Source organism: Phyllostomus discolor, chromosome 7 (genome assembly GCF_004126475.2).
Source record: "Phyllostomus discolor isolate MPI-MPIP mPhyDis1 chromosome 7, mPhyDis1.pri.v3, whole genome shotgun sequence".
Classification (NCBI taxonomy): Eukaryota; Metazoa; Chordata; class Mammalia; order Chiroptera; family Phyllostomidae; genus Phyllostomus; species Phyllostomus discolor.
In genome coordinates, this window is record NC_040909.2 from 3,387,521 (window position 1) to 3,415,361 (window position 27,841).

Below are 27,841 nucleotides of genomic sequence, written 5' to 3' on the forward strand. Positions count from 1 at the left end.
CTGAGGTCCCCGGGGTCACCACCAGCGGGCCCATCTGCGGTGGCACGCACAGAGCTGGGGCGCTGTGCGCAGACACACAGGGACACGGGCGCCAGTGGGCAGGGCGGGCATGTCCTCTCCTGCCGGGCGGATGCCAGCAGGGCCCAGGCTCACTGCAGCCACAGACACAAGTGCCCCCCGCCCCCCCCAGACGAAGGCAGGCTGTGAGCGCCCCACCCCCGGAGGGCGCCCTGGGCTCAGCTCTCCCACAGCCTGAGCGAGCCTCTGGGGCAGCTGTCAACTGGGGCCACAGAGCGGGGCGTGGAGGGCTTCCAGGACCCCCGTCCTGCCCCTGCCTAGGGTGGCCGGCCCCCTTCCTTCTGCCTCTTGGGCCTACCACCCTGCTGCCCCCTGCTCCCAGCCTGTCTGCACAGGGCTCCCCAGGGTGGAAAGAAAAACAGATGCACAGCCCAAATCCAGGCGAAACGAGAAAATCTTTTGCTTTATTCTGGGTCCTGGAAGCTCCAACGTGAGTCTGAGAAGAGATGCAACAGAGACAGCAGTCCCGGGCTAGGTGCGGAAAACAGCCCCTGCCCCTCCGGCCCCGGGAGCTGGAAGGGCAGCGAGGAGAGGGCTTGGCTAGCGGCCAGGGCAGTCAAAGCGATGAGGTCCCCTGAGACCCCTGGCCCCAGCCTGGGCCCGGGAGGTGGCGGAGGAAGAGGGCCGAAGAGCCTGATCAGTTCCTGGCGACCGCACCGGAGAAGGCCGCGGGCCGGGGGTCACTCTTCACCCTTCTCAGGGGTACTGAGCTCCCGGGCCCACTTGGGAGTCCCCGGGGGCTCAGCCTCAGGACTGAGCCTTGGCTCCCCCAGGGGTCCCTCGCCCTCCAGGTCCAGCTCCTCAAAGGACGAGCCGCTGGCGCCTGACTCGCTGTAGCTGTGCTCACTGCGGTTGTCGCTGTCGTCCCAGCCACGGCTGCGCACCCCAGGGGACAGCGTGGCGGCTGAAGTCTCCCGGCTGCCAGGACCCACCTCCAGGCTCACGGAGCTTCCTTCGCTTGTCCTGTCAGCTCCTGGGCGGGAGGAGGGGTGCAGGTTAGCTCAGACCCCCACCCTCCTCCAGGGAGAGGAGAGCACTCTACCGTGGGCCCAGCGGCTCAGCATGCACGGCACGCTCATGAATCATGCAGCCAGCCCCGCTCAGGGGGCTCGGTGCAGCCGCCCTCTGCCCTCTGCCCTCTGCCCTGGCCGCAGGCTGCAATGGCAGGGCAGAGGGAATGAGGAGGGAGGGAGGGGGAGGGCAGCCTGCTGTGCACTGGCTCCCCACCCCGAATTAGCCTCTGCTCCGGCAGGCCCTCAAAGCCTACCCCCACCCTAACAGTCCATTAAGGACCACTCAGCCCTGAGCTGAGACGCTGCAAGTAGAACAAAGAGACCCAAGCGGTGCCCCACCTCCACCCCGCTTCAGGCTTGGAGGGAGGTTTGTCGGAGGCCAGCTACTGCAGCCCATAAGGCGTGGGGATGGGAGCATGACCGGGAAGCCTGCCCTCCCGCCCCCGGCCCCCAGGGAGGGCCCCGCGGGGAGCTGCCACAGGCTGGAAGTCAGCTGGCCCCTGCCTCTGCCCTGGTGCCTGACGTGCAGGACAGGCGTGGGACAGATCCTGAGAAACAGCCCCTCCGGGGGACGCCCGGGCAGAGTGCTGGGACGGCGTCCCTCAGGGGCTCCCTTTCCCTTGCCTGGCACCCCAGCGGGGCCCTTCCCTGCACCCCGTCACTGATGGTTCCTGAGCCACAAAGCAGAAGGGGACCACGAGAGCACGCTGCTGGCGGCCAGAGAGCCCCAAGAGCCCGAGACAGTGCTGGGCTGTCCTGAAGGGCCAGACCCGCCCAGCCGGCTCCTCCCACAGCCACAGGTGCTCCGGGCGAGCAGCCTGCGTCTGCCCTGATTGGGTGCACCCCGGGACTCGTGTCCTGGGCTCAGAGGCACTGGCAGCAGCTGGGGGTGGCAGCCGTCCCGCGTCACAGAAGGTGAGGGGCGGGACAGCTTCCCCAGATCCTGTCTCCATAGTGAGGAGGCCCCGAGCCAAGGGCAGCGGGGGACTGCTCGGCATTTGGACTTGGACTGGAACTTTCACTGATCCTCAGCTGGAGTGTAAGGTAGGGGTGGGGGAATTTGGGGTCTGCTCCCCCAGCTCCCTGGCCCCCGAGATGTCCTGTGGGCCCTGCTGGCAGAGGAGCCGTGAGCCCTGGAAGGACCAGGCCCCAGGCCCAGGGTTCTCCCGCTGCTGGGACCCCATGGGACCCCAGCGTGGCCCCCAGGGTGCAGGGATTCGAGAGGGAGCCCGGGCCACGCCCTAATTTAGGGGTGGTTCCCTCTGACCCTGGGTCAGGGCTCCGGCCCCTCAGTGGCTTCTTAAATGATGACCAGTGCCCCAGGGGCTGCAGGCCTGACAGGAGCAAAAGAGGGGACAGTGTCTCCCTGGCCCCATTCAACTGTCACGTTCTCTCACCTGCCGGCTCTCTGGGGACTCAGGTGTGGAGGCCTCCCTCTCCCGGCGCCTGGGCTAGGAGTGCTCTGAGGAAGGAGCCCAGGGTGCCCCGTCAGGCCAGGGCCCAGCATGCTGGGAGGGGACAGCCCCTGGGGACGTGTGGACATTTGTGGCAAAGGAGTACAAGGCAGGGAAGTGACACCCCACCTAAATCCCTAGGGCTGCTGGGCCAGGAAGTGAAGCTGCCACTTTCACCCCAGCCCCCACCTCCTCCACTGCCTGCAGCCGGCGTAGAGATCAAATATTCATCGCCTTTCTGGAGCTAAATAATACATCAATGCAGTGACAGGCACAAGGAAGCAATCACCCTCTTTGGCCTCCCAGCCCCAGAGGGGCCCCAGTGGGGGGTGGGGGGCGGGGGGGCAGGGACAGGCCGAGCCTTGGGCGGCCGAGCACCCATCATGTAGTGCCATGCAAGCGGCATGCACCTGGCAGGCAGACACCCAGCGTCCGCCCCGGCATAAGGGCAGAGCCTGTCAGAGGTGGGCAGAGCCCTGGCCTCCACGCCAGGGAGCGGGTGGGCGGGTAGGCGGGCTGGTGGGAGGACAGGCCGGGAGCTAGGGGCGTGGGAGCTGCAGCTGTAGCCAGCTGCGGCGGGCACCGAGCAGCCCTTCAGCACCCTGGCAGGCGGTGTTTGGGCGGGAGGCTGGGGGGGTGGGCGGGCCAAAGAGAGGGAGAGATGGGGGGGGGAAGGCCAAGGTGCTCCCCCTTCCTGCCCTGGGGACTGCTCGGGCCTGCTGACCTTGGGCCACATCCTGTGCCCACAGCCAGGGCTCTGAAGAGTGTCTGGCAGGCGCTCCGGGCGGTGGGAGCGCGCCCCGTGGAGGTAATTAGGCGGCAGACGAGGCTGGCTGTGTCGGACACAGCCCCCAGGGAGCGCAGACGGCCTCCCAGACCCCCACCTGGGACAGCACATGCTCTCCAGGGTGACCTTGTCACCGAAGCCCGGACAGACAGTGGGAGTCTTCTGAAGACGGGGCGCGGAGGGACAGCCCCTCTCCTTCCAGCTCGAGCCACACCCGCCGGGCACGGACCCGCAGACCACGTGGGGCTCCCTCCACAGGCCCGGCTGAGGGTCGTGGTCACCGGCAGGCCCCCTCACCCCTGAGGACAGCTCTCGGTCGCAAGGGGTCATGGCAGGGGCTGGGCTGAGGGCAGGCAAGTGTGCGCGGGCCGGCTCTGGGGGCAGGGGCCGGCACCGCTCTCCCGCCCCACCCCCACTCTCCGTGCTCCCCGTCCGGGTGCTCCGAGGCAGGGAGAGAGCAGCTGGCTCCCCGCGGCCCCCGTACTAGGGGACAGGACACCACGCTCGCCTTCTTACCTTCCAGATCCCGGCCAGTCCTATTTCCCACTGGGCCCCACCCACGGCCCGCCTTTCCAGAGCAGCCCCGCCCCCACCGCCGCGCCGCGGGCACCCGGCTGCCAGCGGTCTGCTTCCCGGGGCGCACACGCCTGCGACGGCTGAAGGGAACCCAGGCGGAGCCCGTGTATCTGCGTTGCCGGGGGGACACGTGACCCCACACCCCCCGGCCCCTTGCGTCCGGGGACAGGCAGCTCTGCCCGAGGGTCCTGGGGGGACAGGTCTCCTCCTCCCACCCCGGCCAAGCTCAGCCTGGACACCGGCAGTGCGGCCCCGCCGGGGAGGAGGCGCCTCGGCCGCCCCGCAGGCCCACCTCGCCGCGCACCCTCTGTACCTGCGCCGTCCGCTTGGGCGTCACTGGCCTCCACGGGCCCCCGGCCCTTCCGCTCCGTCTCCTTCACCTCGGGCACATAGAAGTCCCCCTGCCGAGCCAGCGGGCACACGAAGTAGATCTGGTCCTGCTGGTAGATCTCCAGCCGAGGGTGGGCGCACAGCTTCCGCTCCTTGTCAGAGACGAGCAGAGGGTGGGATGAGCCGCACGTGGGCCTCTGGTCTGGGGGGTCCCGAGACTGGCCGCTGTCTAGCGCTCCCAGCGCCAGCTGGGCCCCCGGCCCCAACGACCCTCATGCCCCGAACCCCTGCAGGGGAGGCACACCACGCCCTAAGGGCGCAGCCCCTCGCCCTGGGGGTGGGGCGGTGGTCCGAGGACCCAGGAGTCCTTGGGACCACCCCCTTGGGCAAGCGCTAAAACAACCCTGGGGCCCCGGGCAGTGCGGCTCCAAGGACTGGGCGTCATTTGGCAAGGCCAAAGGTCTCCGGCTCGATTCGAGGTCAGGCCACACGCCTGGGTGGCAGGTTCGGTCCCCGGTCAGGGCAGGTATGGGAGGCAACTGATGGATGTTTCTCTCTCCCTCTCTTGCCCTCTCTCTAAAAACAAAAACATCTTTAAAAAAAAAAAAAAGAACCCAGGAGCCCCGGCCAGGTGGCTCAGTTGGCTGGAGCGTCCTGTGCACCAAGAGTTCGTGGGTTCGGTTCCCAGTCAGGGCACATACCTAGGCTGTGGGTTCCATCTCCGGTTGGGGCACATGCAGCAGGCAACAGATCAATGTTTCTTTCTCACATTGATACTTCTCCTTCTCTCCCTCTCTCTAAACATATCCTTGGGCGAGGATTTAAAAAAAAGGACCCGGGAGCCTGGCACTGCTCATCCCTCGCGTGTCCGGGGCTGAGAGGCGAGCCCAGATGGCACTTGGTCACGCGCAGCCGTGAGGCCTACCGCCTCGGGCTGCCCCAGCACGGGGGCCTTGAGCCAGGGTCCGACTGCCTGACTGTCCACCCCAGGCTGCCTGGCCCTGACCTCCTCTCCGCACCCCACCCCCGGACAACACTGCCTGGCCTCTCAGGCCTCCGGTCCCGCCCTGGCCCTGGCAAACGTGTTACGGACACGCCCTGGCCAGGGGCTCCAGGCCAGCAAAAGCCTCTCCCCTCCCCCTCCCCCCTGAGTCCACATCTGCGCCAGCCTCTGAGACCCTCAGACGTGGTTGGTTCCCAGCCCTGTTCGCACCAGGGCCCAGAGTTCCAGCCAAGGGGAGGAGCCAGCCCTGAGGCTGGGGGCGCACGGGACAAGTAGATCTAACACTGGACATTATGGGGCCCCAAGTGCTGGGACAGGCACTCCCCTCCCCCCTGTCTGGCCTTCCTGGACCCGCAACCCAAGGCTCCCCATGCCCCAGTGTGGGCGGAAGGGGGCACAGACACCTGCCAGAACAGGGTCAAGTGCATCTTGCTCCCGAGCCTGCCCCCTTCCCTGCCATGAAGCACAATTACCCACGAAGACGACCGCGCGGGCCTGGCCTGTCCCCGCTCACCCACCAACCTTCACAACGTGGCTATTTATAGCACCGCTGGCTCTCGCCACGAGCTCTGAAATGGACCTTCCACTCAGCAGTAATGAGAGACTCAGCGGCGGTGGGGAGAAGCCACTCCTGGACCCCACTTGTCCGCCTGCTTGGCTGAGCCCTGGTCGAGGAGCCCCTCCGGTTACAGCAAGTGCAGGGGGGGGGGGGAGGGGAGCGGGGAAGAGGGGAGAGCCTGCAGGACTTCTCGAGTCAGGCGAGGGGGGGATGCTCTGGCCCAGGTCTCACTGCAGCTCAGCCTCTGACTCCACGGGCGACTCGGGGCAGAATGGGACCCCTGCCCTGACACCTCCAGGGTCATCGAAGGAAGGTCATTACTTTTAATTGTCAGGAGTCCACTCGTTTCTGCCCAGCCGGGCGCTCCCCAGGCCATCCAGTGAGTCAGTGGCCCCAGCCCCTCCCACCTCCGAGCAGCCGATGGCTGCCTCCGCGCCTCCACCTGCCCACACTCTCCCCCCAGCCCTGGTCCTCGGGAGGAGGCTACGCAAGAACTCGCCAGGAAGTGGGCACTCCCAGGCCGTGGGACCCTCTAACGCCAGCACCAGGGGCCGGCACCCGCAGGACCTGAGCCCCTCTCGGTGAAGCGGGCCATGTCAGCAAGGCCGGGGGGCCCCTGAAGGTCCGGGGCCGTCCCCGGCAGCCAGAGGGAGGATGAGGGAGAGGGCCCCGAACCCAGGCAGGACACGGCCTTCACCGGCACCCCCACGCTCTGGGCGCTCTGCGGGTCCACGGGAAAGGGCCTCAGTGGCCACCCGTTAGCTGGCAACCCACCTCTCAAGGTCTGGGGACAGCTGGCTTTTGGGGATCCCCCCTGGGAGCCTGTGCTCCTCTAGAAATTCCAAGGACAACAGTGTCCGACCCCATCATCCCTGCCAACACCTGAGACGGCACAGCCTCCTTCTGGAAGTGACGGGGGTGACAGAGGGTCAGTGCTCTTCCCACCCTCCCCTCGGAGCTGGGACCAGGGTGGGCGGCGCCGGGTGGCCGGCCCCAGCCACCTGCTCTGCCAGCCCCCTCGCTGGCAGGTGGGAGGCAGCTCTGTGGCTGCTCTGCGCATCTGCCTCCTCCCGGAGAGCCCGGCTCTGAAGTTGCCTGGCTGTGGACAGCCCTGTTGCCATGGAAACTGCATCCTCCATCCTTGCCATCGCCTTCATCTCAAAGCCATCGGGGAGAACAGAGGAACAGGGGAGACAGGAGGGAGAGGCAACTGTGGCCTGGCTGCACGGTCCCTCCTTCCCCGGCACCTCACAACTTCCCACACAGGGGGCACCCGCTGCCCAAGCCTGCCCCCAGCCCCTGGAGGGGCAGCCTCCCACCCAGGCCCAGCCCAGCTCAGCCCAGCCCAGTCCAGCCCCACCCCCGCCACCTGGAGGCCCTGGCACTTGGCACTCCCCTCTGGAGGGAGGCGTGGAGCTAATTAAAATCTCACTGACGGCTCAGCCCCAGATCACTTTAACACTTGCTGGGTCCTGCCAGGATTCGCTCAGGGGCAGGAAAGCAGAGGCACAAACTCCCAACCCAGGCCCACAGCGAGGCACGGGCTTAGAGATGCCCCCGCAGCCTCTCCTGGGAGACCCCTCTCCACGCTCTGCCCACTGGGGATGGGTGGAGGGCGAGGCGCGGGACTGGCCAGCGCCCAGGCCCCGGCTGCCCAGCAGAGGCTGCAGCCCGGGCAGCACACCCACGAGCTGGTAAACACTGGACAGCCAGTGAGAGAGGACGAGGGCAGCCGCCTCTCCCTCAGCTGGCCCCGGGGCACCCTCGGAGAGCAGACTGCCCAGAGCCCCGGACACCAGCTCACCATCACACGGGGCTGGTCGTGGCGGGGGAGGGGCGTTAAGTCCTCCCAGCCCAGGGCCCGCCCCTCCCCACTGTCCAGACAGCCAGAGGCTTGAGGAAGCGGCACTGGGACAGGGGAGCCTGCTCTGGCCACCTGATGAGGCCACCACCCAGGGCAACCCACTCCCACACACAGGCTCGAGGAGACCACAAGTCCCCACCCCAAGGTTGGGCGGACACGGCCGTCCACAACCCTCACCATCAAACAGAACGAAGTCCACTCACGGGGCCAAGGTGCCGCCAGGAGCCGCAAGAAACCGGCTCAGGTGTTCTAGCCCCGAGTCACACCTCCGAGGCTTCCCTCCCACCTGGGCCTCCCGCAGGCTGAAGCGGGAGGACACACGATCCCACTGGTCACGCGGGGATTTCCAGGGGACCCCAGGCACCAGCACTCCCCGCCCCCCAGCCCCGCCCCCACACCAGCCCACTCCCCGGGAGAGCTGGCAGACAGGGGAGAGAGCGGTGCGCACAGGTGCCCCTGCCCCAGCTACTCTGGGGACAGGCCGCACCCCTCCTCCCCACCTCACGTGGTGCTCATCCCCTGGGTGGGGGTGGGGGGAGCATCCAGCCCACGCAGCTCAGGGTTCCGGTAAGAAGGCTAGCCTGGCGTGCTGAGCCAAGGGTACCCCCAGTCCTTACTGAGTCGGGGGAGGGGTGGTGGCCGGAGAGAGAGGAGAACCCCCGGAACCACCCCCATGTGATGTCCTGCCTCAGCCAGGGGTGGGGGCAGAAGAGGCCAGGCCCCGGTGGGGGCTGGGGGTGGGTCCACCTCCCAGGCTGCTTCGAGGCTAGGCCTGCGTGCAGCAAAGTGACCTCCAGTCCCCAAAAGGAGGCGGCAATGGGTGCAGGCCAAGGGCTGGGCCACACGTCTCTGCCCAGGGAGGGCCGAGAGCGCTCCCCAAACCCAGCCCCTCACCTCCCACCTCACTGGGGTGAGGGGCCCTGGCCCTCCCTGTTCAGCCTGAGCTGCCCGGTCCTGCGCGTCCCTCCATGCCAGGGCGGACAGCCGGGCGGCCCGCACGGCCAGCACACAGCTGCCGCACGCCCCCCGAGGTGGCGGCATCTCCGCAGTGGGTGAAGCGAGGCGTGCTCATTTTTAATTACACAGACACTGCTGTGTGCCCGCCTGCGCGCAGCGGTGTCTGCAAGCGGGGGCTCAGGCCCCGGGAGCCCCTCTGGCAGCTGGGCTGCATCGCACGCGAGGGGCGATGGGAAGCGACGGGCGAGGAGCAGCAGGGCCGCCTCGGGAACGTGGCGCTCTGTCATTAGCCTGCCCGGAACTTCTGCTCACTGCCCTCTCTCCGGCCCCCTCTCGTCCGCCCTGGGCCTCCGGACAGCCACTGGCCCAGAGCGTACCCCTGCAGGGGAGCCGCAGAAGGGCTGGCGAGCACCCTCCCCTCGCACAGCGTGCAGCGGGAGGGCCCGAGGCCCTGCAGATGACGGGCTGAGGGGACCGGGAGGGAGAGGGGCTGCCGGGGAGGACAGAGAGAGGGCGGGAAGGCGCAGGGAGCCCCAGGAAGGAGTCCAGAGCCCTGCAGGAGCTCCCAGCGGGCCAGCCGGTGGCTTCTCTCTGGATTTCAGTCCCCCAACAATAAAAGATCAAAACAGAGGGCATCGAAATAAGTGAGGAACTGGTAAAGGTGAATGAATTGCCATTACTTAAGGGCAACTGTGTACTTGAGAAACCAAAGACAATCAAGGGAGAAACACCACCAACGCTGAGGTCACAAAATCAGCAGCAGCACAGCGCACTTTTCTGTGCACTAGCCAGACGGTCAGGAACACGATGGGGGCAGGAGCTGACGGCCCTCCCGGGGCGGGGTCTGGCCCGGGCGACCTAGGGCCCCCTGAGCGGCACAGGGGCGCGGCCTGGGCAGGAGCCTGGGGAAGGGGAGGGGCGGGGGCGCAGGCGGGAGGCGGCGCTGCGCCAGGCGCCCGGCCTGCTGCGCCTGCCGCCGCCACCGCCTGCGGACGTTTCATTTTCACCTCGAGCCGGCAGCTGGCCGGGCAATTCACACCTCTGCTCGTATCCCTGCGCCCCGGGCGGGCGCGGCTCCCTGGGCGGCCCACGGAGGGGCCCGGAGGAGCAGGGAGGGTGACTGCCTCTACGCAGGCACAGGGGACGGATACCTGCAGCGCGCACCAGTACCTGGGGGGCCCGGGAAGCACCCCCCCACCATGCTGCACCACCCCAGGAGCCTGGAAGGCCAACCTACCCACCTCCCAGGCCTGCCCTGCCTCCCCAAGCCCGAGGAGGCGAGCAGCCCTCGGGGAGCCGGGGCTCTGTCCCTGCCTCCCACCTCTCCCTTCCACACACCCTCCTGGGCGATGCCGATGCCAAGGTGGGCTCCGCAGGTCCCCCCCGCCACCCGCCCAGGACCAGCTGCTCTCTGCAACCTGGGGCCTCAGTGCCGCGAGCTGACAGGATGCTGCTGACTGATGGCCCAGGGCAGGGGGGAGGTGCCCCACCTCAGACTGGCACCTCTGACCCTGGCCCCCCGGGGGAGTCCTTCTTGTCACAACCGGGCAGCCGGCCTCTCCTCCTCGGAGGGCTCTGTTGAGGGCAGAGCTGCTCTGCAGGGCAAGCCCCCTCCTCGGAGTCTCCCCTCCCCTTGCCCAGAGCCACGAGCTTTCCAACAGCAACAGACTTTTCCCTGGCAGGTCCCGTCTGCCTGGGGAGGAAGGCTCCTCTGGATGGGTAGCAGCCCAGCCCCACAGCACCATCCAGAAAAGCCTCAGCCCCCGGGGTCCTGTGGGGCTGCCAAGCTACCACATCCGAGCTGGTATTTCGAGAGCGGTGGCGCCCACGCCCGCCCCAGCAAAGGCTGGCTTTGTGCTCTCGGCCCGGTGCGGGGGGGTGGGGAGGCATGAAGCCAGAGAGGCTGAGGGGCGGGTTCCAGGGCCGGCCGGTGGGGGGGCGGGGCCTGGTCTCCACGTGCAGGGGCACGGTGGGAGGAGGGGTCCCCTGTAAGCTCGGGGTAACGGGAGCAGAGAGGCAATGCTGCTCTCAGGGAACTTCTGTTTCCCTCGTCCAGAGTCCGGCTGTGGCCTCCGGCTCTCCCTCCCGCTTCCCTCAGGCCCGTTCCAAGGCCCGGCCTGGACCTGTCACTCATCCGCTCAGACTTGCCAGCGGGGCCCAAGAGCCCGCGGGACACGGCCCTGTTTCTTGGGCCCGAACTCTCGCTCCCGCCCTGCACTCGAGCCGCGGTGGACACGCAGAACCTGCCCTGCCCTCCCGCCCGGAGAACGCCGCCCATCCTTCAGTCTCAGCCACACTGCGCCCCCCCCCCCCCCCCCCCCGGTCGCTCTGCCTGTCCCAGCGAAGCCATCCCATCCGTCCCTACCCACCGCCCTGCCCCCTGGCGTGGCTAAACCCGGAGGCTGGGGGCTCAACGGCGAGAGTTCCGGGGGCCTGTCCCTCAGCCCCAAGCCCTGGCGCTGCTGAGAACGCCCTCCTCCCTGGGCCGGGGCAGGCTGACGGGCAGGTGGCAGCACTGGCGAGAGAGCTGGCCCCGGAGCCCCAGTGCCCCGGTGCAGGGACCTGGGAGTGCAGCTGTCTGCACCACACTCGGGGCGAGGACAGGGGCCCAGGGGGCACCCGCAGCAGCTGCTTCCTGTGCCCGGGGCAGCTGCCAAGCCCTCCTTGACGGGCGCCTGCTGGGCACACACACGGCCGGGCTCTTCCTGCCTCTGCTCCTGGCACTGGCCGCCCTCGCCCAGCCCGGGGCCAGCGCCCCGCTGGGCCAGCACAGCCCTGGCAGTGTGAGTCCAGGCGAGAACGCTCCCCACAGGATGCAAAATCGGGGCCATCTCCCCCTCCGTGTCTGTCACCTTTGCGGGGCTCCCCGGGGACGCTCCAAGCTTTGTCTGCCATCCAGGAGGCACTTCGGGGCAGTCGCTCACTCCTCCAAACAGAAGCTCAGATGGCGACGCCCAGAGGCAGAGCCTCTCTGGTCACAGCAGGTCAGGGTCTGCCTGCAGCCCCTCAGCCCTGGCTTCCAGCCACGGGGCCACCTTGCCACCGCCCAGGGCTCCTGCTTAGAGCAGACTGGGAGGCATGGTCTGGGCTCCCCGGCCACTTCCAACCCCTGGCAGGACGACCCCGTCAACCCAGCCACCCCCCTGGCTGCTAATTCGACGTTTGCGGATTACCTTGTTGGGTGCCATGATGAACCGGGCGAGTAGTGCTCAGCAGACAGAGAATACTTCGCCAAGTCTGTAGCGTGCTGGAGGTGCTGGGTGAGTGGCACTGTGCTCAACCGAACACTTGATATGCAAAGACGGAGCACGTGAGAGCTGTCTGCTGGCTTACTACACTCCCCCGCCCCCAGTTCCTCTCCAATTCTGTGCAGAAAGAGCCGGCGTCGGACCTCCAGGGCCCCTCCCAGCCCACCGGCCTCCATTCGCACCAGGCCCTGTGCACCCCCACACTCAGAAGATGCCCAGACGTCACCAGGGCCCTCCCCCTGAAAACACCCGGAAAGCAGAGGCCCTGGGGACGGGGGCTTTGTGCAGAAGATGACAGTCCGCTGACAGGAAGTCAGGCACAGGGGGCTCAGCTGCCAGCGCCACACGGTCCTCGACCTCCCCCGACACCTGCCACAGACAGACTTGAGCCCTGTACAGAGCCCGGGAGCCGCTCACATACCACCCCGCACACGGCATCCCCGGGCCGCCCACCGCGTCCTGGCTGCTCCACGGGCCCGGCCTCCTCATTAGGATGGACCCCCCGTGGTGAACTTGGGGGCCTCCTCTACTGCTCTGGGCTGACATGTGGGCCAGGGGCTGCCGCACAGTGCTGGGGTGCAGCCGCCCTCCCAGAACCCCCACGGGGGCTTGACACATGGTTCTCTTCAGGTCCCTCACAGTGACCCCCAAGACCTTCGCTGTCCCAGGAGACCACTCCTGCCCCAGGCTCAGGCCCCTCTGCAACTGCCAGGGGTCTCAGGCCTTTCCCTGCCACCCCTCCCCCTCCTGAGACAGACGCCCAAGGCTGCCGTCATTCCCTGTGCACCCCTCCACGGCGGAGCCAGCCTCGGAGCGGAGAGAAGCCAGACAGGTGGAGGAAAAGAAGGGCGTGCCCGCTGACACACTCACACACACACACGTGCACGCACACGCACACGCAGTTGAAGGCAGCCAGCTGTCAGGGCTGGGAGTCAGAGGAGCCCAGAGCCTCATTCGCAGCCTCCTTTCCCGGGCCCCAGGGCGGCGGGGCTGAGGGCAGGTGCGGGAGGAGGCCTCCAGTCTCTCTCCCTGCCGCCCGGGCTGAGGGAGGCCCTCTGTTCCGTGCAGGCTGGGGCCAAAGGCAGAGCCAGCCTCTTCCTCGTCTGTCACCCAGCTCTGTTCCCCAGGATGCCTGGTCAGGCTAAGCACACGGGCAGAGACCCCCACCTCCAGCACCCAGCCAAGAGCCTGGGCCACACTGCAGGTGGGCAGCCTGGCACCTCTCTCCCAGCTGGCTGCCAGACCCCCTGTGCCACACAGACACCCCTGGAGAAGACCTCTGCTCTCCCCACTACCCCGGCCACCCCGTCTCAGGCCGGGAGAGGGGACGGCACTCCCCCGCCCCCGCTCCACCCCAGGAGAGTCAAGCTGGGGCACAGCTGACCAGGGGCGGTGGGAGGAGGAGGGGGGAGGACGGGCTCTCATCAAAGAGGTGACGTCAAAACCAGGCCACTTGTGAAGCTGTCAGGGGCCGGGAAATTTGGACAAAGGTGTCTAAAAATAGGCACCCTGGAGCCAGAAAAGGCTCTGGGGGCTGAGTCGCTCGCCACCACACCACATGGCACGCATGCTGTTCAGAGGTCTGGAACCCAGAACGCCTCTTCCCATGGTGGCCCCCCGGACTGGCTCGCGGATGGAGGGAGACACACAGAGCCGGGGACGTCACACCCAGCCATTCCCCGGGTGAGCTGGGTGAGCTGGGCGAGCTGGGCGAGCTCCCCGTGCCCCCAGGAGACACGCTGCCAGTCCTGGGCGCTGAGGCCTCCCTTTCTGCCTTCACAACCAGCCAGCTCCCACCTCCTGCCCCACCTGCCCCTCAGCCTGGGCACCCCCGCCCCAGGGCACGCACACCCTGCCAGCAGCCTCCTGGCTGCCACCCTCTGGCTTCCAGAGAAAGTCGCCTCAGTCTCCCTTGCGCCGCCGCCCGACTATGCCAGCAGCCCTCCTGCTTCTCCTCCTCCTGATCTCGACCACCAGGGCCACGGCTGCTGACCCAGGGCCCCACTCACTCACTCCCGGCCCCGACGCCAGACTCTCGTGCCCCCCGAGCCAGGGCCTCTCTGGGCCCCCACGTCCGTCACCAAGGCCCTGTCCCTTTTCCTGGGCTGCCCGGGAACCAAGTGCGAAGCTGCCAGGGCTCACGTTCCCGCCGACTTCCTTCTGTGCTCTAGCCCCAGCCGCACTGGCTGCACTCTCTGTGCAGCTCGGGCTGCCCCAGGGCGTCCCCAGGACAAATGCTGTTGGCAGGTTCCTGGCCCTAAACATGAGCACCAGCCCTGCCTTCTCTGAGCTCCAGACTCTGCTGCCCCAACACAGCCCACGGTGCCGGCTGCCCCCCAGACCAGGACCCCCCAGCTCTCCAGGCTCTGCACAGCGCCACTGCACACGCACCCCTCCCCTCTGCCCAGGCCACAGGGGGCCCAAGCCCGGGATTCCTCCCACTCCCTAACCCTCCCCAGCACCCAGCCCATCCAATGTCCATGTGTCACCCCCACCCCCAAAGAGATGGTAGATCTCCACCCTTTTGCCTCTCTGCAGCCACGGTCTCGGTCCAAGCCCACCCACGCTGGGACTCACAGTGGCCCCCAGGATCCTTGATCGGCCTCCCACCCAGGGCCGGGACGGCCTGTATGGCACGGCTGGGCTCAGGTCCCGTCACCCTCCTGCCGAAACCCCACGGTGACCTCGCTGGTGTCAGACCAGACCCCTGCTCTCCCTCTGGGCTGCCCAGAACCCCCACGCCCCTCCCGAGGGCTCTTCCGGGGCCTGCCCGAGAGGGCACTCCTCCGAGGGGCTGCCCCGTGCCCGGTTCACCTGGTTCTCTCCCGGCACGCGTCCCATCCTCGTCTGACGTGTGTGACCTGTCCCCACGCCTCACTGTGAACGCCCCTCCCCACACCTCTCGCACAGTGTCCAGCACAGCACCCCACGCCCAGACATTCAGTCAACACAGTGGAGTCCGGGAGACTGAACGACCACTTCAGTCAAAACTGGGGTCACTGCCCTGGCGCCCACGCTCACAAAGTGTTTCAGAGAAAGGGGGATGCGGAACTGGGAAAGGTGAAAAGAAACTCTCCGTGGGCAGAGACCCCATCGAGTCCCCGGGCAGCTGGCCCTCCTGCTCCCCAAGCGGACGGTCTGGGGGCTGCCAACCCATATCGGGGGGTGGGGGAAGGGTGCGAGGCCTGCCGCCGCCACCCCGGCCTGGGCTGGGGACCCAGGTACGCGAGCCCACGCAGAGGCAGGACCACGGCCACCGCATGCATGCCGGGGGCCCGCCAGCCGCCGGGAGCCTCAGGCCCTTGCTCTGCAGGCCTCTAGTATGGGGGGCAGGGGGGCCATCCATCTGAGTCTAGAGCGGGGGCCCGGCAACCGAGCGTGTCTCTGGCCCAAGCCGGAGCTGAACTGGTCAGGCTGGGTTTCCGAACACGCTCCCTGTGCCCATACAAGACCCGCCGGGGCCCACGCTCCAGTCTCGGGCCTCTGGCAGAGACGCCGGCGGGCGCTGCCCATGCCCCCAGCCCCACGGGCACCTGTCCCACGAGAGCTCCGTGCAGCCTCCCCACACTGCCTCTCTGTGCCAGCCTGCGGAGCCCTCCCTGGCTGCACCCTCTCGCTCCCCGACACACACACACACACACACACACACAAACACGCATACAGGCCTGGCTCACCTTGATGTAGGTGTCCAAGGCAGGATGGACACGGCGGGCAGCCAGCCAGATGGACAGGGCGGTGGTGTGGGGGAAGGTGGCCGTCACCACGTGGCTGGGTGCCGGGAAGGAGAACACTTTGAAGCCAAGTTTCTGGTAGAGCTGGAGGAGCTCCGGGCAGGGCGACTCCTCGCCTTCGCTCAGAATGCTGCCCACTGCACAGCGGCGCTTCTCGGGGGACACCTGCGAGGAAGAGCGGGGTGTCCGTGTTAGGCACAGGAAGGGGGCCCTCCAACCTCCTGCCTCTGGGGTTCTGTGCTAGCTCTCGGGCCCGGCGGGACTGCCCGCCCCAGACAGCAGGAGCCAGGAAACTGGGCTCCGGTGGGGCCTCCCTGTGGCCTCGGCCTGGGGGGGCTCCCCCATCCCTTCGTTCATTCCTCCAACAACACACCAGGCCCCGGGCGGCCTGCACTGGGGCTGCAGGATGCAAGGTCGGGCTGAGCCCTGGTTGGGGGAGGAAACTATGAGAGGTCCTCTTCCCTGTTGCCCAGGCAGGGCCGCCGCTATCACCCAGGCCTCCCGACCACCCCTCCAGCCTGCACCCCACCCCAGGCCCTAACCCCTTCCTGGCTAAGCCAGAGACACAGGTCCTTCCTGATCTCTCTGGGCCCCTAGAACTTGCGCTGCACCCTGCTCCCCTCCCTCCCCGGGCTCCCACAAAGCCCATCCAAATGGGGTGCCTCTGTGAGTCCCCGACACTTCCTAGGTCTGACCCCAGGCCTTTGAAGTCCAGCACCTGCTGCTCCTCCCAGTGGCAAGGGGCCCCGGTGGGTCTCACCTCCTGCCACCTGAGTCTGTACCAGCCCTTGGGCTGGGCCCCCAGGGGTACATGCTCCTGAATCAGAGAGTCACTGCAGACCTCAGACCCTGGCTTCCCTCCACGCCTGGATACAAGACCAACTAACCCTACATTGAAACCCCCTCTGTCCTCTCCCCAGACCCCTCACAGCGGGGCGAAGTCGTTTTCACCAGTTCTTGCCTCCGCCTCTCCTCTGGTCTCTTCCAAGCCCCACCAACAGGCCCCTGGGGGTTTCCCAGCCCCGCTCTGCTCTCCACTCTGGCCATCCTGGACCCGTCCTTGGCACTCCCCCTCACCTGGCACCCGGGCCCTGACTCCAGGCTCTCACCTGCGTGCAGTCCCTGGGGTCGCCCCAGCTCTCTGTGGCTCTGGCCCCTTGCTGCCCCATGAACATCTTACGTCATTAAGCCTAGTTCAGGGCTTTAGTTGCCAGCAACACGGTACAGCGGTCAGAACCTCAACTCCTGGGAGAGGCAGGCCCCGAGTCCCATGATGCCGGACCCCTCCCTCCCTTGGTTTCACAGAGCCCCAGCTCCTTGACGCCTGCTTACAGCACTGCCGTGTCCAATACTTTGCATGAGGCCTCTGCCTGGCCCAGGGCCCAGCAGCCAGCCCAGCAAGTGCTCCATAGCTGTCGGTCATTAGCAGCTTTGACCCAGGCCACACAAATGACCCCCGGCCTAGAATGCTCATCCACCCAAACCTCCGAACACACAGCTCCTCTCTGCCCGTCCTTCATGTTCAAACACCCTCTTGGGGAGTGTGTTAGAATGGCTCGGGGGGCACCCCACCCCCACACTGTGCCATAACTCCTTCCCACAGGAAGTCAGCCTCACAGCGAGGCCACTTCTCTGGCCCAATGCGCCTCCCACCCAGGCAGAGGTGCTGCACTTCCACCCGCTGTCTCTAGATGGTGCCACTGCCCCACTCATGCGGGAAGACTCCGGGAAGGACCCAAAGGCAGGCGGCTCTCACAGGGTCGGTGCCAGCTACACAGCCCATCTTCACCTTCCTGACCCTGGCAACCTGGGCTGTACAACACAGGTTACATGCGACATGGATGGACGGTCACTTCCTCTCCTCTCAACCTGGGCTGGGGTCCGAGGGTCTCTCCGGGGACCACTCAGCAGTTCCCAGGAGGCACCAGCAGACCCGTGACCATCCAGCTCACAAGTCTCATGGCCCTCAGGTCACCCCTAGGATGGAAGCCCCGAGCCCAGCACACAGGCTGTCTTCAGTGACCCCCACACCACTGCCCCGGGCAGGCTGGGAGCTCAGCAGGCACTCCGCTTCTGCATCCCCAGGCCGGGTCTGAGGGACAGAGGGACAAACCCCGGCTCTGGCCCGGCCTGCTGGGCCGCCCTCCTCCGCCACCGCACAGGCCCACGCACAGGCTCACGCGGCACTATCTGTAGCTCCCCAAACATGCCCTGCCCTGCTGCGCTTCCTGCCTCTGCATAAGCTACTTCCTCTGCTGGGATGTCCTTTCTCACCCTCCCCAGAGTCCCTTCTACCTGGGAAACTCCCGCCTGCCCACCCGGTAAGAGTCAGCTCACCTTTCCTCCTCAAAGCCTCTCTGGGCCTGCAGGCCTCCTGCAGGGAGCAAGCTCTGGGCTGCACTGTCGCTGATGCCCCACCACCTGGGGCCTCCAGCAGAAAGCCCAGGACCTCGCACACATGGGGTGTCCTTGTGGTGTGCTCTGAGATAGCCCGTGTGTGTGCAGAGATGCGCACACAAGTCTGCCCTGGGGGTAAGCCTCCCCACCCTCGGAGAGGGGGGGAGCTCCTGTCACAGGACAGGGGAGCAGCTAACGAGGAGACGGACTCCGAGACCCGAGAGGTGTTTGGCGCCCCGGTGCTCCCTTCCCGCCTAAGCATCCTCTCAAGTCCACAAGGGGGACACTGCCTGTGCCCTCCGCTGCCCTGGCCGGTGAAAAGGGAGCAGCCTGGGAGACTGCTCAGCAAGTTTACCTCCAGCTAAGCAGCCCCGTACCGAGCTGGAGCTGGGAGGAAGCCGAACCAGGCACCCGCAGGAGATGAGACGGGCCCTACACCAAGCTGGTCTGGGGGCAGAGGAAGGCTTTCCCGGGAACCTGCAGGGAAGCGGCCCGCTGAGGCTGTAAAGGGCCTGGAAGGTGGGGATGCTCTGCTGGCTAGAGACCCCCACATCTGAGTTCAGTGCAACCTCTTTACTGGGGCCTGGCCTCGGGAGGTCAGCCTGGGCCTCCCAATTCCACCCGCCTGCTCCCATCTGCCCCCACCCCACGGCAGTCGTTTCTCTGGGTACCCGTGAGCAGAAGAGCTGGGCCAGCACTGGCTCCAGCAGCGAGCCACGCCAGGGAGACTGGCAGTGGCGGCCCACCGCAACTCCGGGCAAGGGCAGGCTCGCCCAGAACCTGCCCTCACGGCGAGAACACCGGAGGGACCCCTCCTGGGGGCCAGGAGGCCCCGAGTCTGAGCACCGCGGGTGAGATGGGGAGCACATGCTGAGGTCCTGCTCGGGGTCCAGCCCTGCCGGGTGCCGGTTGGCCCCACCGCCCCTTCTGGAGAGGCCACGATGAAGAGGGTCCCTGCGTGGTCGAGACCTCCCTGCGCCTGGAAAGTGGACAAGATTGACCGTCTTCCAGGAACCAGAAAGGGAAAGCGGTGTCCGCCGGCTCAGACCAAACCCAGGTCCTGGGTTCAGCAGATGGGGCCAGCCCCAGAGGGCTGCCCTGACTTGCACCCGGCCAGCACCCCCGGCCCAGAGCCGCCTGCGGTGAGACGGGCAGGGTCGTGCCTGTCACTTGCATGGCTGCCCCTGGGGAGCACGGCCGGAGGGTGAACCTCGGACTGACTGACACTCTCGGGCCCTGCAGGCCGAACCTCACCGAGCAGCTGGGGTCTAAAGGCACAGTGGGGCGCGCTAGCGTCAGGGCGCAGGCAGTGCACACCCCGGGCCGGAGGAGAGGGGTCAGCAGGATACCCACCTCCAAAGGGGGGTCCAGGTGCTTTCTGGAAGCCCCCATCTAGTAGTCTTCCAGCCTCCCTCTCTTCACCCCCAAGTGTAACCCCAGCCCCAGCTGGGCCCTGACAAGGTGCCCACCACCTGCCCTAGTCGCTGCCTTCCGTGCTTCAGCTCACTATCCAGACAGCACTGAGCAGTAAGCACCGTTTCTGAGACCCAGAGAGCAAAGCTATCCAGCAAAGGCTGCAGAGCAGGGCAGTGATGGAGTCAGGATTCGAACCAGGCAGACCAGCTCCAGACCTGTGCCAAACAGCCCATGGCCACTGGGAAGCCCGAGAAATGGGCCCAGGATGGGAAGGCACAGTGCCCTCTCCCTCCACTGTGCCCCTCTGTGGCCTAGGCGACCTTCAGAGCACCGGGCCAAGGGCAGGGTTCCTGAAACTGCAACATCCCAGGAAGCACAGGGCCCTCTGAATTCCCTCTAGATTCCAGGAGTGCTAAGCACGTGTTAGGGGCTGGGGGCTGGGTCTCGTCCCCAGTGTTTAGTCCCCCTAAAAACCAAAAGCCCGGAGGTAGGGATTCTCAGACCAAGTGACGCCTCAATTCAAACCCATTCAAACCCAAAGTCCTCTCCCCTCGGACCGCACTGCTCCTCCCTCCCAGAGGCAGCTCTGCTGGGCAGAGAGGGGCTCGCCTTTCCAGGGCTGCCCTGCACAGCGAACTGGCTGCAGAGCAGAGGCCCACCCCCCACCTGAAGATCAATGCTGCGGAGGGCAGGGCTGGAGGGGAGGGGATGGCCAGGCCCTTGGGAACAACGGCCCAGCCCACGCTCCACCCGCACAGCCGGGTTGAACCTGCGAAATCCTACCCCCTCACCCCTTCCCAGGCTCCACGCAACCTCAGTGCCTCCGAGGAGGGCAGGGGCCCCATGCCCCACTCGCAAAAATTCTGACAGGCCTGGGCAGAACTCTCATCAGTCAGCCCCTACCGACCAGGGAGCCCCAGGCTGCCTCTCGGTAGACGGGGGAAGAAAGGAGTGTCCGTGGCAGTCTCGCTGCAAATGGCAGAACCCAAGCGCTGCCAGCTTCCCCCAACCACTGACGCCCAAGGCAGATACCCCCTGGTAGGCCTGCACCAGGTCCTGAGCCGGCTGCCCCGCCCCACGTGTCTCAGCCAGGCTCCCCGCAAGGGCAGGCAGGCCGATTGCTCAAGCCCCAAACACAGCAGCGGAGGCGGCAGCAGCAGAGGGTGTGGCCGGAGGTGGAGGGCCAGGCTGGCAAATGGGACAGACCAACAGGCATGGTGACAGCAGCCCAGCCACTAGGGCCTGTCCACAGGCCAGAGCTGCAGGGTCGAGGGAGGCACTCCGGGTCCTCCCAGATCCTCCCCTCCTCCTGTACCCAAGGCACCCAGCCGGGCTGAGGGCACAGGACATATGACCCTATTCTAGCTGCACAGGGACAGGGCCACACACACTGGACCTGTGTGCGTGCGTGCATGTGTGTGTCTGCACATATGCGTGCATGCGCCGTGTGCGCTCTGGTGGGAGGGAGGGATGACAGGTCAGTGACTAACTCTGGAACTCCCCCCAACGCCTCCCAGCACTTAGAAGAGGAAATGGCTGCACTCCACGAATGCTGGGCCCTGGAAGGAGAAGGGCACCTACGAGACCCTGCCGGGGTCTGTCCACTTCCTGCCACGTGCTCCCCCCCACCGCCCCGGCCTCCACCAGGGCCCTCAGGGGTGGAGGGGAGCATCTTCCTCCAGCCCCGTAAGAACCACGTGCTCCGACCTTGCAGCCTCCTCCCACCCAGAACTCCAGGACACAGGGCTGACGGACATACAAGCGATAACCTACCTGCCCACCTGCCTATCTCTAGGGTGCAGGGGCTCAAGCAGCCTCCGACATGAATGTGTCCACAGCCATCGCTGCGATCTTGCCTCGGGGGTGCCCTTTCCTGAGTCACTTCCTGCGCCCACAGCCGGCCCAGGTGAGGCCTCACCAGGCCTTTCTCAGGAAGTAGCCTCGCCCTGGCCAGCTGAGCTAGGAGCTGAGGCTAGGGGCGTGCCCACTCCTGGGGTGAGCGGGTGCACAGCAGGTGGCCAGCTCTCCGCTGGTCACTGCTCTACTGGCCGAGGCTGAAAGAGCCTCCCTCCCGCCCTCCCACGCTCACAGAGACGCAGGTGCGGGCTCCCACTGTGCACAGCTGGGGAGGGGAGGGAGTGGGGGAGGCTCCAACAGCTCACAGACAGCCCGTCCCTTCCTTCTTGAACCACAGTGTCGCCCCCGTGTGGCCACTGCTGGGGGCGGTGGCCTCGGGAGCACCAGGCCCGGGTTCTTAGGCTCCCTCAGGCCTGGACAGGGCCTCTCCCCCTGGCGCCCCCACACTGAGAGCTCGGGGCTGAGGGCTGGGCTCCTCGAGGGGTCCCTGCAGGGCCCCAGGGTCCAGCACAGAGAGGCGCAGGTATTTATTTACTGGACAGAAACACAAAAAAACGCGTGAGCTATGTGAGACGGGGACCCCACTCTTGCTGTCTGACCCGCCGTCCCCTCCTCAGGGGCCCTCACGGAGGATGGCCGTGGCCACCGGGAGGGCTGGGCAGGGAGTGTGCTGGCCAGCTTCCAGAGTGGGCGGCAGTAAGCATCCCTGACACATCCAGGGGTCAGGGTGTGACCCAGCTCTGAATGGGGACACAGGTGTCTTTTGGGGTGACCCAGAACCAGGAGGGACAGGGTCAGAGGGGCCACGTTTACCTGCACAGCCATCCTCTGTGCGGCCAAGCGTCCACCGCCAGACCCTGGGTCTAAGCCTGGGTCACAAGCCCTCCGCCGAACCCGTCCACACACCTCAGCAGCTCCGGTGTCTTTCCCGCCCTTTGTGTTGTGGCTGCTAAATGTCCACGGAGAACCAGGTGTGGGCGAGGGCCTCACCCACGTCCCTCACTTTAACCCCGGCCAGCCTGCTGACGAAGCAGGCGTTTTAACACTACTCTGCCGATGAGGAACCAGAGGCTCAGGGAGGAGAAGTAATATACCCAAAATCACACAGCAGGACAGTGCAGAGACCGATCCAGGACCCCAAAATGCTGGCCTTGAGGTCGCAGGCCCAGGCTGAACTCGCAGGCCATGGTCCCCACACTGGCTCCCAAGTCAGGCCTACCCAGCCAACCCCGGTGGCCCACAGGGCCTACTGCACCTCCAGGAGGGCTGCCTGGTGGGCTGCCTGGAGGCAGGGGCCGGGCCCAGAGGCTCTGTGAGAGTGTCCCAAGCTGGGGTTCTTCTCTCTCAGTTTTCCCTGCACCAGCCCCCAGCACCGATCCCCTCCCTCCCCGGGGCACCTGTCGCCTTTTGCGTCCAGGGATTAGCGCCTCCAACCCGTGAGGCGGCAACGTGCTGCTTTGGGACCGGACGGGTAGACCGGCCTGCGAGGAACAAGGTGGCTGTGAGGATGCTCCTCCCTCTCCCTGAGCCTTCCAGGGTGTGGCAGGAGGGCAGGGACTCACACAAGGGACCCCCGCCCCCCGGGGCAGTGTGTCGGTGTCCTGTCAAGGGGCTTCCCACAGGCCTGCCCCATCTCCCTGGGGTCCCAGGGCTTTTGACCCTTAGTGCTGTCTCCCAGCCACATGCCCTCAGAACCTCGATGTCTATTATCCCTCAGCCAGGCGACGCTACCTCTCACAGGTCCCGGCCCAGTACCACCAAAGGCCTCTCTGCCTCATCTCCTGCCCTCTTCCACCTGCCATCCAGGTAGCGCCCTAAATCGCAGGTGGCCAACTGCGCTGCACCTTCCCTCCCAACCTGCTGTACCTCCCACTGCCTGACCCCGTGACCCTTCTGCCTGGTTCTCCACCCACCAAAGGGCCCCTGGCCGCACTCTCCCGTCGCCCTCTATCTGCAGGCTTTGGCTGCTGCGGCTCCCTCAGCCAGGAGGCCCTCCCGGGCACAGCGAGATTCTGCTCGCGGCAGACGGCCCAGCTGAGACCCCTCTCGGAGCCTCCCCGGCGGACCTGCGGCGCCCTCCTCCGAACCTGAAGCCCAGAGTTCTGTGGGCACTGAGCACGGCCCTGCCGGAGACTCCTGTGTGTGGGGCTGACGTGCCAACCACAGGAAGCTTCCTGAGGGCGGGGCCACGTCTACTCCTCTCCGGAGTGCAGGTGTCGCGCAGCACCCGGCACAGAGAGGCAGTCAGCACGCCCGTTGGGACGGGGTGCCCCGGGCAGGCCTGGTCAGGAGACCAGATGGGTAGGCGGGAGGCCTTGCCCACGTGAGCTCACCAGGTGAGGGCCCCAGAGCCGGGGATTCCAAACGTCTGGTTTGCCAAGGCTCAGGGCTGGAGGCTGAAGAAACCTTCGCAGAGCTGCCAGCCCCTGCAGCCGTGGGCAGCACCGCCCAGGGCATGGCGAGAGGCCACATTGGTGAGCCCTGACTCACTACAGGCTGTAAGTCCCGCCAGACGCCCACAGGTGCCAGCGATGCTGGGCTGGTCTCTGACCCCAGCATCTCAGACATTCTGGGCAGCTTGCTTGGCTCCGCTTGCCTCCCGAGGCCTCCTCCAAACCAGGCGGCTTCATGTCCAAAGTAACGCCTGATAACTGGGCCCAGGTCACAGAGTGGCTGGAGGACTGGGACTCCAAGTCCCACGCCCAGAGCCTCTGCTCTCAGCCCTGGGGAAGCTGCCACCACAGCAGAGCGCTGGGCGAGGAAAGGCACTGAGGTGACGCGCTACGGCCCCAAACACAGGGCAGGATCCAAAAGGCCTGGGCTCAGCGCGCTGGCTTCTCATGGGGATGGAAGAGGGAGGGACGACAAGGAGAGGCGGCAGGGGACCAAAGTCCGGACAGAGGCTAGGGACTCATAGTGGTACGGTCCCCCCCGCACTCAGAGGTCCATGGGCAGCCCTGACCCAGGGGAATCAGACCTGGGCGAGGAGGAAACCAGCACACACTCCTACAGGCGAACAGAAGCCCAGGCTACACCTGGAGGGAGCTCTGAGACCAGGGAGGAGGTGGTGTGCAGGGCCAGCTCAGACTTTCCCACCACTTCCTCAGAAACCCAAATGCCCCTAACACAACAAGCCCCGCCCCGCATCCACCCGTGGGGTGGAAGTCCAGCCGGGCCGGCGGGCTCCTTACCAGGTGTGGGTTGTCGTAGTAGATGGCGATGGAGCGCAGCCTGGGGCAGACACTGTAGCTCTCCGTGAAGAGCTGCCCCGTCTCGCTGTAGGGCCCCACGTGGAACTTGTAAGCCATAGTGACGTTGCGGATGGGGGGTGAGCCGGCGCTCACGGCCACCCCAGCCAGCAGGCCCGAGTGCCTGGCAAAGGCCAGCAGCGTCAGCAGCAGCAGCAGGGTCAGGCCCCCAATGAGGCCCAGGAGTAGCAGGTCCGACATGGCTCTGTGCCCCCGACGCCGCACCCCAATGCAGCTGCGAAGGAGACAGGAGAGACGGGAGGCTGGTAGCCTGCCCTGACCAAGGTGCCCACCTGCCCGCCAGCCAGTTCTGGCCCAGCCTCAGCCCTGCCCTGGGTGCTCTGACCCAGGAGGAGTGGCCAGAGGTGTTTACACACAGAGTGACCTAGAAGGACGCACAGAGTGATCTACAAAGGATGACTGAAGCCACAGGCCTCCTTATTTCCTAACCACAATCACGGAGGCTCTCGGAGCTGCTCTGCCGGTCAGCTGGTGGCCTTGGTCCCACCTCGGGAAACTGAGTCATGGAGGGCATAAGAGTGAGTCAGCCGGGGACGTGTTCCCAGCCCTGACCAGCTTCCCCTGGGATGGACCAGCTGTTGGATTGCCTGCCACCACCCCCCACCCCCACATGCCTCTTCCTTCCCAGACCTAAGGCCCACACCTGCCCAGCCTCCCAAGCCTCAAGGACCCCTGGGTGGGGGGGGGGACAAGCCAGTGCCAGAGGGCACACACTCATGGACAAGCAGGGAGACCCCGAGGAGCCAAACACTGTGGGGGGGAGTGTGCTGGAGGAAGAGACTCACAGACTCACAGGACACTCTCCTGGGCTAAGCACACGTGGCCCCAGGAGTCGTGCCATCCAGCAAGCTCCCCCGCCCAGAAACGGAGGAGGCCAGACCAGAGCAGGAACACAGTCCAGCACTGCACCTCCCAGACGGGAGCCTCTTCGTCTCGCCTTTTCAGCCCATGGTGCAGACAGCGAGGAGGAGGAGGAGGAGGAGGAAGAGGCTGCTGCGAGTGGAGACACAACAGCGGGAGAAGTAACTTCCTCATCCCCTAAGGCAGGGGGGCTGGCCTGAGGGTGGAGGGACCGCAGCTGGGGCCCGCTTGCTGCCCAGTGCCTTGCCACCCCAACAGCTCCAGGTGTTCGGGATTCAGTCCCCGTGGTTCTGATCTCCCCACCCCACCTCCTGCGCCCGGCAGTTCCAGAAAGGCATCCTTTTTCCCTTTTGTGTGCGCCCTTTACCTCTCAAGTCTGGCCTTTCCTGTTCCTCCTATTCATACAGTACAAAGAATAAAGACGTGCATTTCTGGGGGAGAAGCAGCAGCAGCAGCAACAGCAGCAGAGACACTACCCAGGAACAGGCCCAGGGACACAACACAAGACAAAAGCCCGGGTTGAGCCCTTGGGGCAGAGCCTAGGGCAGAGGCCTGACCCTTACACAGACAGCTGGGGGGGGGGGGGGGTGGCGTGGGGAAGACATCCTGGTACAGAGAAGCCTGTTTAAAAAGGAGGGGGAGCATGGGACCCCAACTATTTAAAATTTAAAAGTTTTGGGAGCGGAAGGTCAACACTTCAGCTTGCTGGAAAACTTCGCTCTATGGAGTCATTTGTTCCCTGTGGGTCCTGTGTGTCAAGATTTTTTTGCCAAAATCCCATCTTTGGACACACTCCCTGCCTCCCCTTAGTTCCACTCCCATTTTCTCCCACGATGATGATGAAGAGGACGATGATGACGGCTCTCTCACCAAGGACTACCTGCCACACACTGTCTCAACACTGACACGCAGCTCCTTCGTTCACCCTCAGACCGAGGGAGACACGGGTCAGGAAGCAAGTGGCTCGAAGTTGAGAGGCTGGCCCAAGGTCACACAGGCACTGAGCAGACACAGACCAACATGCAGGCAAAGGGAGCCCGGGGAGTCTGATCCCAGACCCCCCCTTTCCTCTCTCTCTCTGTCTCTCCCCTCCCTCGCGACAGGGTTTGGAGAAAAGCCCACGCCCTGCACCCACGCTGGACTTCTCTGAAGCCAGGGCCCCCGGCTGGACGCTCTGGGTGTCCAGCTCCCCCAGATGCCTGGGGAGTGGCCTGCCCTCCCTCTGACTTGCCGCCTGGGATGCACACTCCCGGTCCCCTCAGAGGAACTCAGCCCCCGCCTGGCTCTTCCTCTCATCTCCTCAAGTCTCAGGAAAGGCGGGAAACAGAGCGGAGGGCCCAGAGCTCCCCCATAGTCAACCGCGAGGGGCGCAGAGCCGGGGCAGCTCACCTGAAAAGTCAGGCTCGCTTTTAGCAACTCATGGTGTCCAGCGCGGCCGGGGCTGGGTGTTCCAAGTGCTCCAGCGCGGGGGACGAGGGGCGGGTTAGAAAGAAGACAACCACCACTGAGCCGGGCACCTGGCCCCCCGTCCTCTGTAAGAACTCCCCCTCATCAAGAGGTCGCCCCCTCACCGCGTCCTCATCCCCCTTGGGGAAATCAGAAGCCAAACTCGGCCTCCCCGAGGAGGCTCCTCGGCCCTGACCTTAGAGAGCCCTTTTCCAGGAGGGCTCCAGCCGCCACACCTGGCCCCGAAACAGCCCCTCCTGCCGCGGGCCGTGGGCACGCTAGGCCCCCTCTGGAGCCCCCGGGGTGGTGGCCTCCAGCAGGTCCCCGCGAGCGTCAGGGCGGCGGTCGCGCTGGCTTCCTGGAGCCGCTCACGTGCGGCGGGCTGGCCCTTAAAGGGCCCCGCGACGAGCGCCGGCGGGGAGGGGACGCCGCCGCCTCCCAGCCCGGGCTCCCACCCCGGCTCGGCCGCGCCGCGTCCGTTCACCCAGTCCCTTCCTCTTCAGCCGAGACAGAAACTTCAGGGGCGCCAAAGTTTGCAGCCGGGCTCCAGGCACGGCCTCGGGGGGGACGGGGGCGGAGTTAAGGTGCGGCTCCGCCCCCGCTCCCCTCACCCTCCCCTCGGTCTCTAGTGCCCCCGGACGTGCCCCGGGACGTGCCCTGCACCGGCGGCCGAGGCCGGAGGCAGCCGGGGGTGGTGCGGCTGGTCCAAGGTTCAGGCCCTGGGACCCGGTCGGGGCAAGGGGCGGGCGGGTCGAGATGCAAAGAGGGGCCGGGGCCGCGGGGGACCCTGAGGCCGCGCCCGGGCGGAGGGAGTCCCCAGACACTCGGGGCGCGTGAGGCTGTCCCGGCAGGAACGCTTTTCCTCCGACCGGCTCTCACCTCAGCGGCTACCCGCCGCGGACACCGATGCGCGCAGGCGGCTCCGGCTCCGTCGCGGAGCCTGCGCGCGCCCGGCGGCGCACGCTCGCCCCGCCCCCTCTCACGGCGGGGACGTG

The 27,841-nt window shown here is 66.4% G+C and overlaps 1 protein-coding gene across 5 annotated transcripts; it reads right to left on the bottom strand.

Moving 5' to 3' along the window:
• Nucleotides 1-461: 461 nt before the first annotated feature.
• On the bottom strand, nucleotides 462-27,813 carry TEX264 (testis expressed 264, ER-phagy receptor). 5 transcript variants are annotated; one of them, XM_036030263.1, is made up of 6 exons: nucleotides 27,727-27,798; nucleotides 26,790-26,866; nucleotides 24,462-24,753; nucleotides 15,544-15,765; nucleotides 4,201-4,390; nucleotides 462-1,051 (listed from the first exon to the last, which is right to left on the bottom strand). In XM_036030263.1, the coding sequence occupies exons 3-6, from the start codon at nucleotides 24,717-24,719 to the stop codon at nucleotides 759-761; spliced, it is 963 nt and encodes a 320-aa protein (XP_035886156.1). In that variant the 5' UTR covers nucleotides 24,720-24,753; nucleotides 26,790-26,866; nucleotides 27,727-27,798; the 3' UTR covers nucleotides 462-758. The 5 variants fall into 5 exon arrangements, with proteins under 5 accessions (XP_035886156.1, XP_035886159.1, XP_035886157.1 ...); XM_036030266.1 differs by having other exon boundaries at nucleotides 476-1,051; nucleotides 4,222-4,390; nucleotides 27,727-27,794; XM_036030264.1 differs by lacking the exon at nucleotides 26,790-26,866 and having other exon boundaries at nucleotides 476-1,051; nucleotides 27,726-27,813.
• Nucleotides 27,814-27,841: the final 28 nt, after the last annotated feature.

What these genes read in the sequence shown, in the direction of transcription:
- TEX264 (XM_036030263.1), bottom strand. Translation starts at nt 24,719, where the DNA reads ATGTCGGACCTGCTACTCCTGGGCCTCATTGGGGGCCTGACCCTGCTG. An exon ending in ACTACGACAACCCACACCTG is followed by an intron (nt 15,766 to 24,461) that starts GTAAGGAGCCCG and finishes TCTTCCTCGCAG; the next exon opens with GTGTCCCCCGAGAAGCGCCG. An exon ending in TACAGAGGGTGCGCGGCGAG is followed by an intron (nt 1,052 to 4,200) that starts GTGGGCCTGCGG and finishes CCTCCCGCCCAG; the next exon opens with GAGCTGACAGGACAAGCGAA.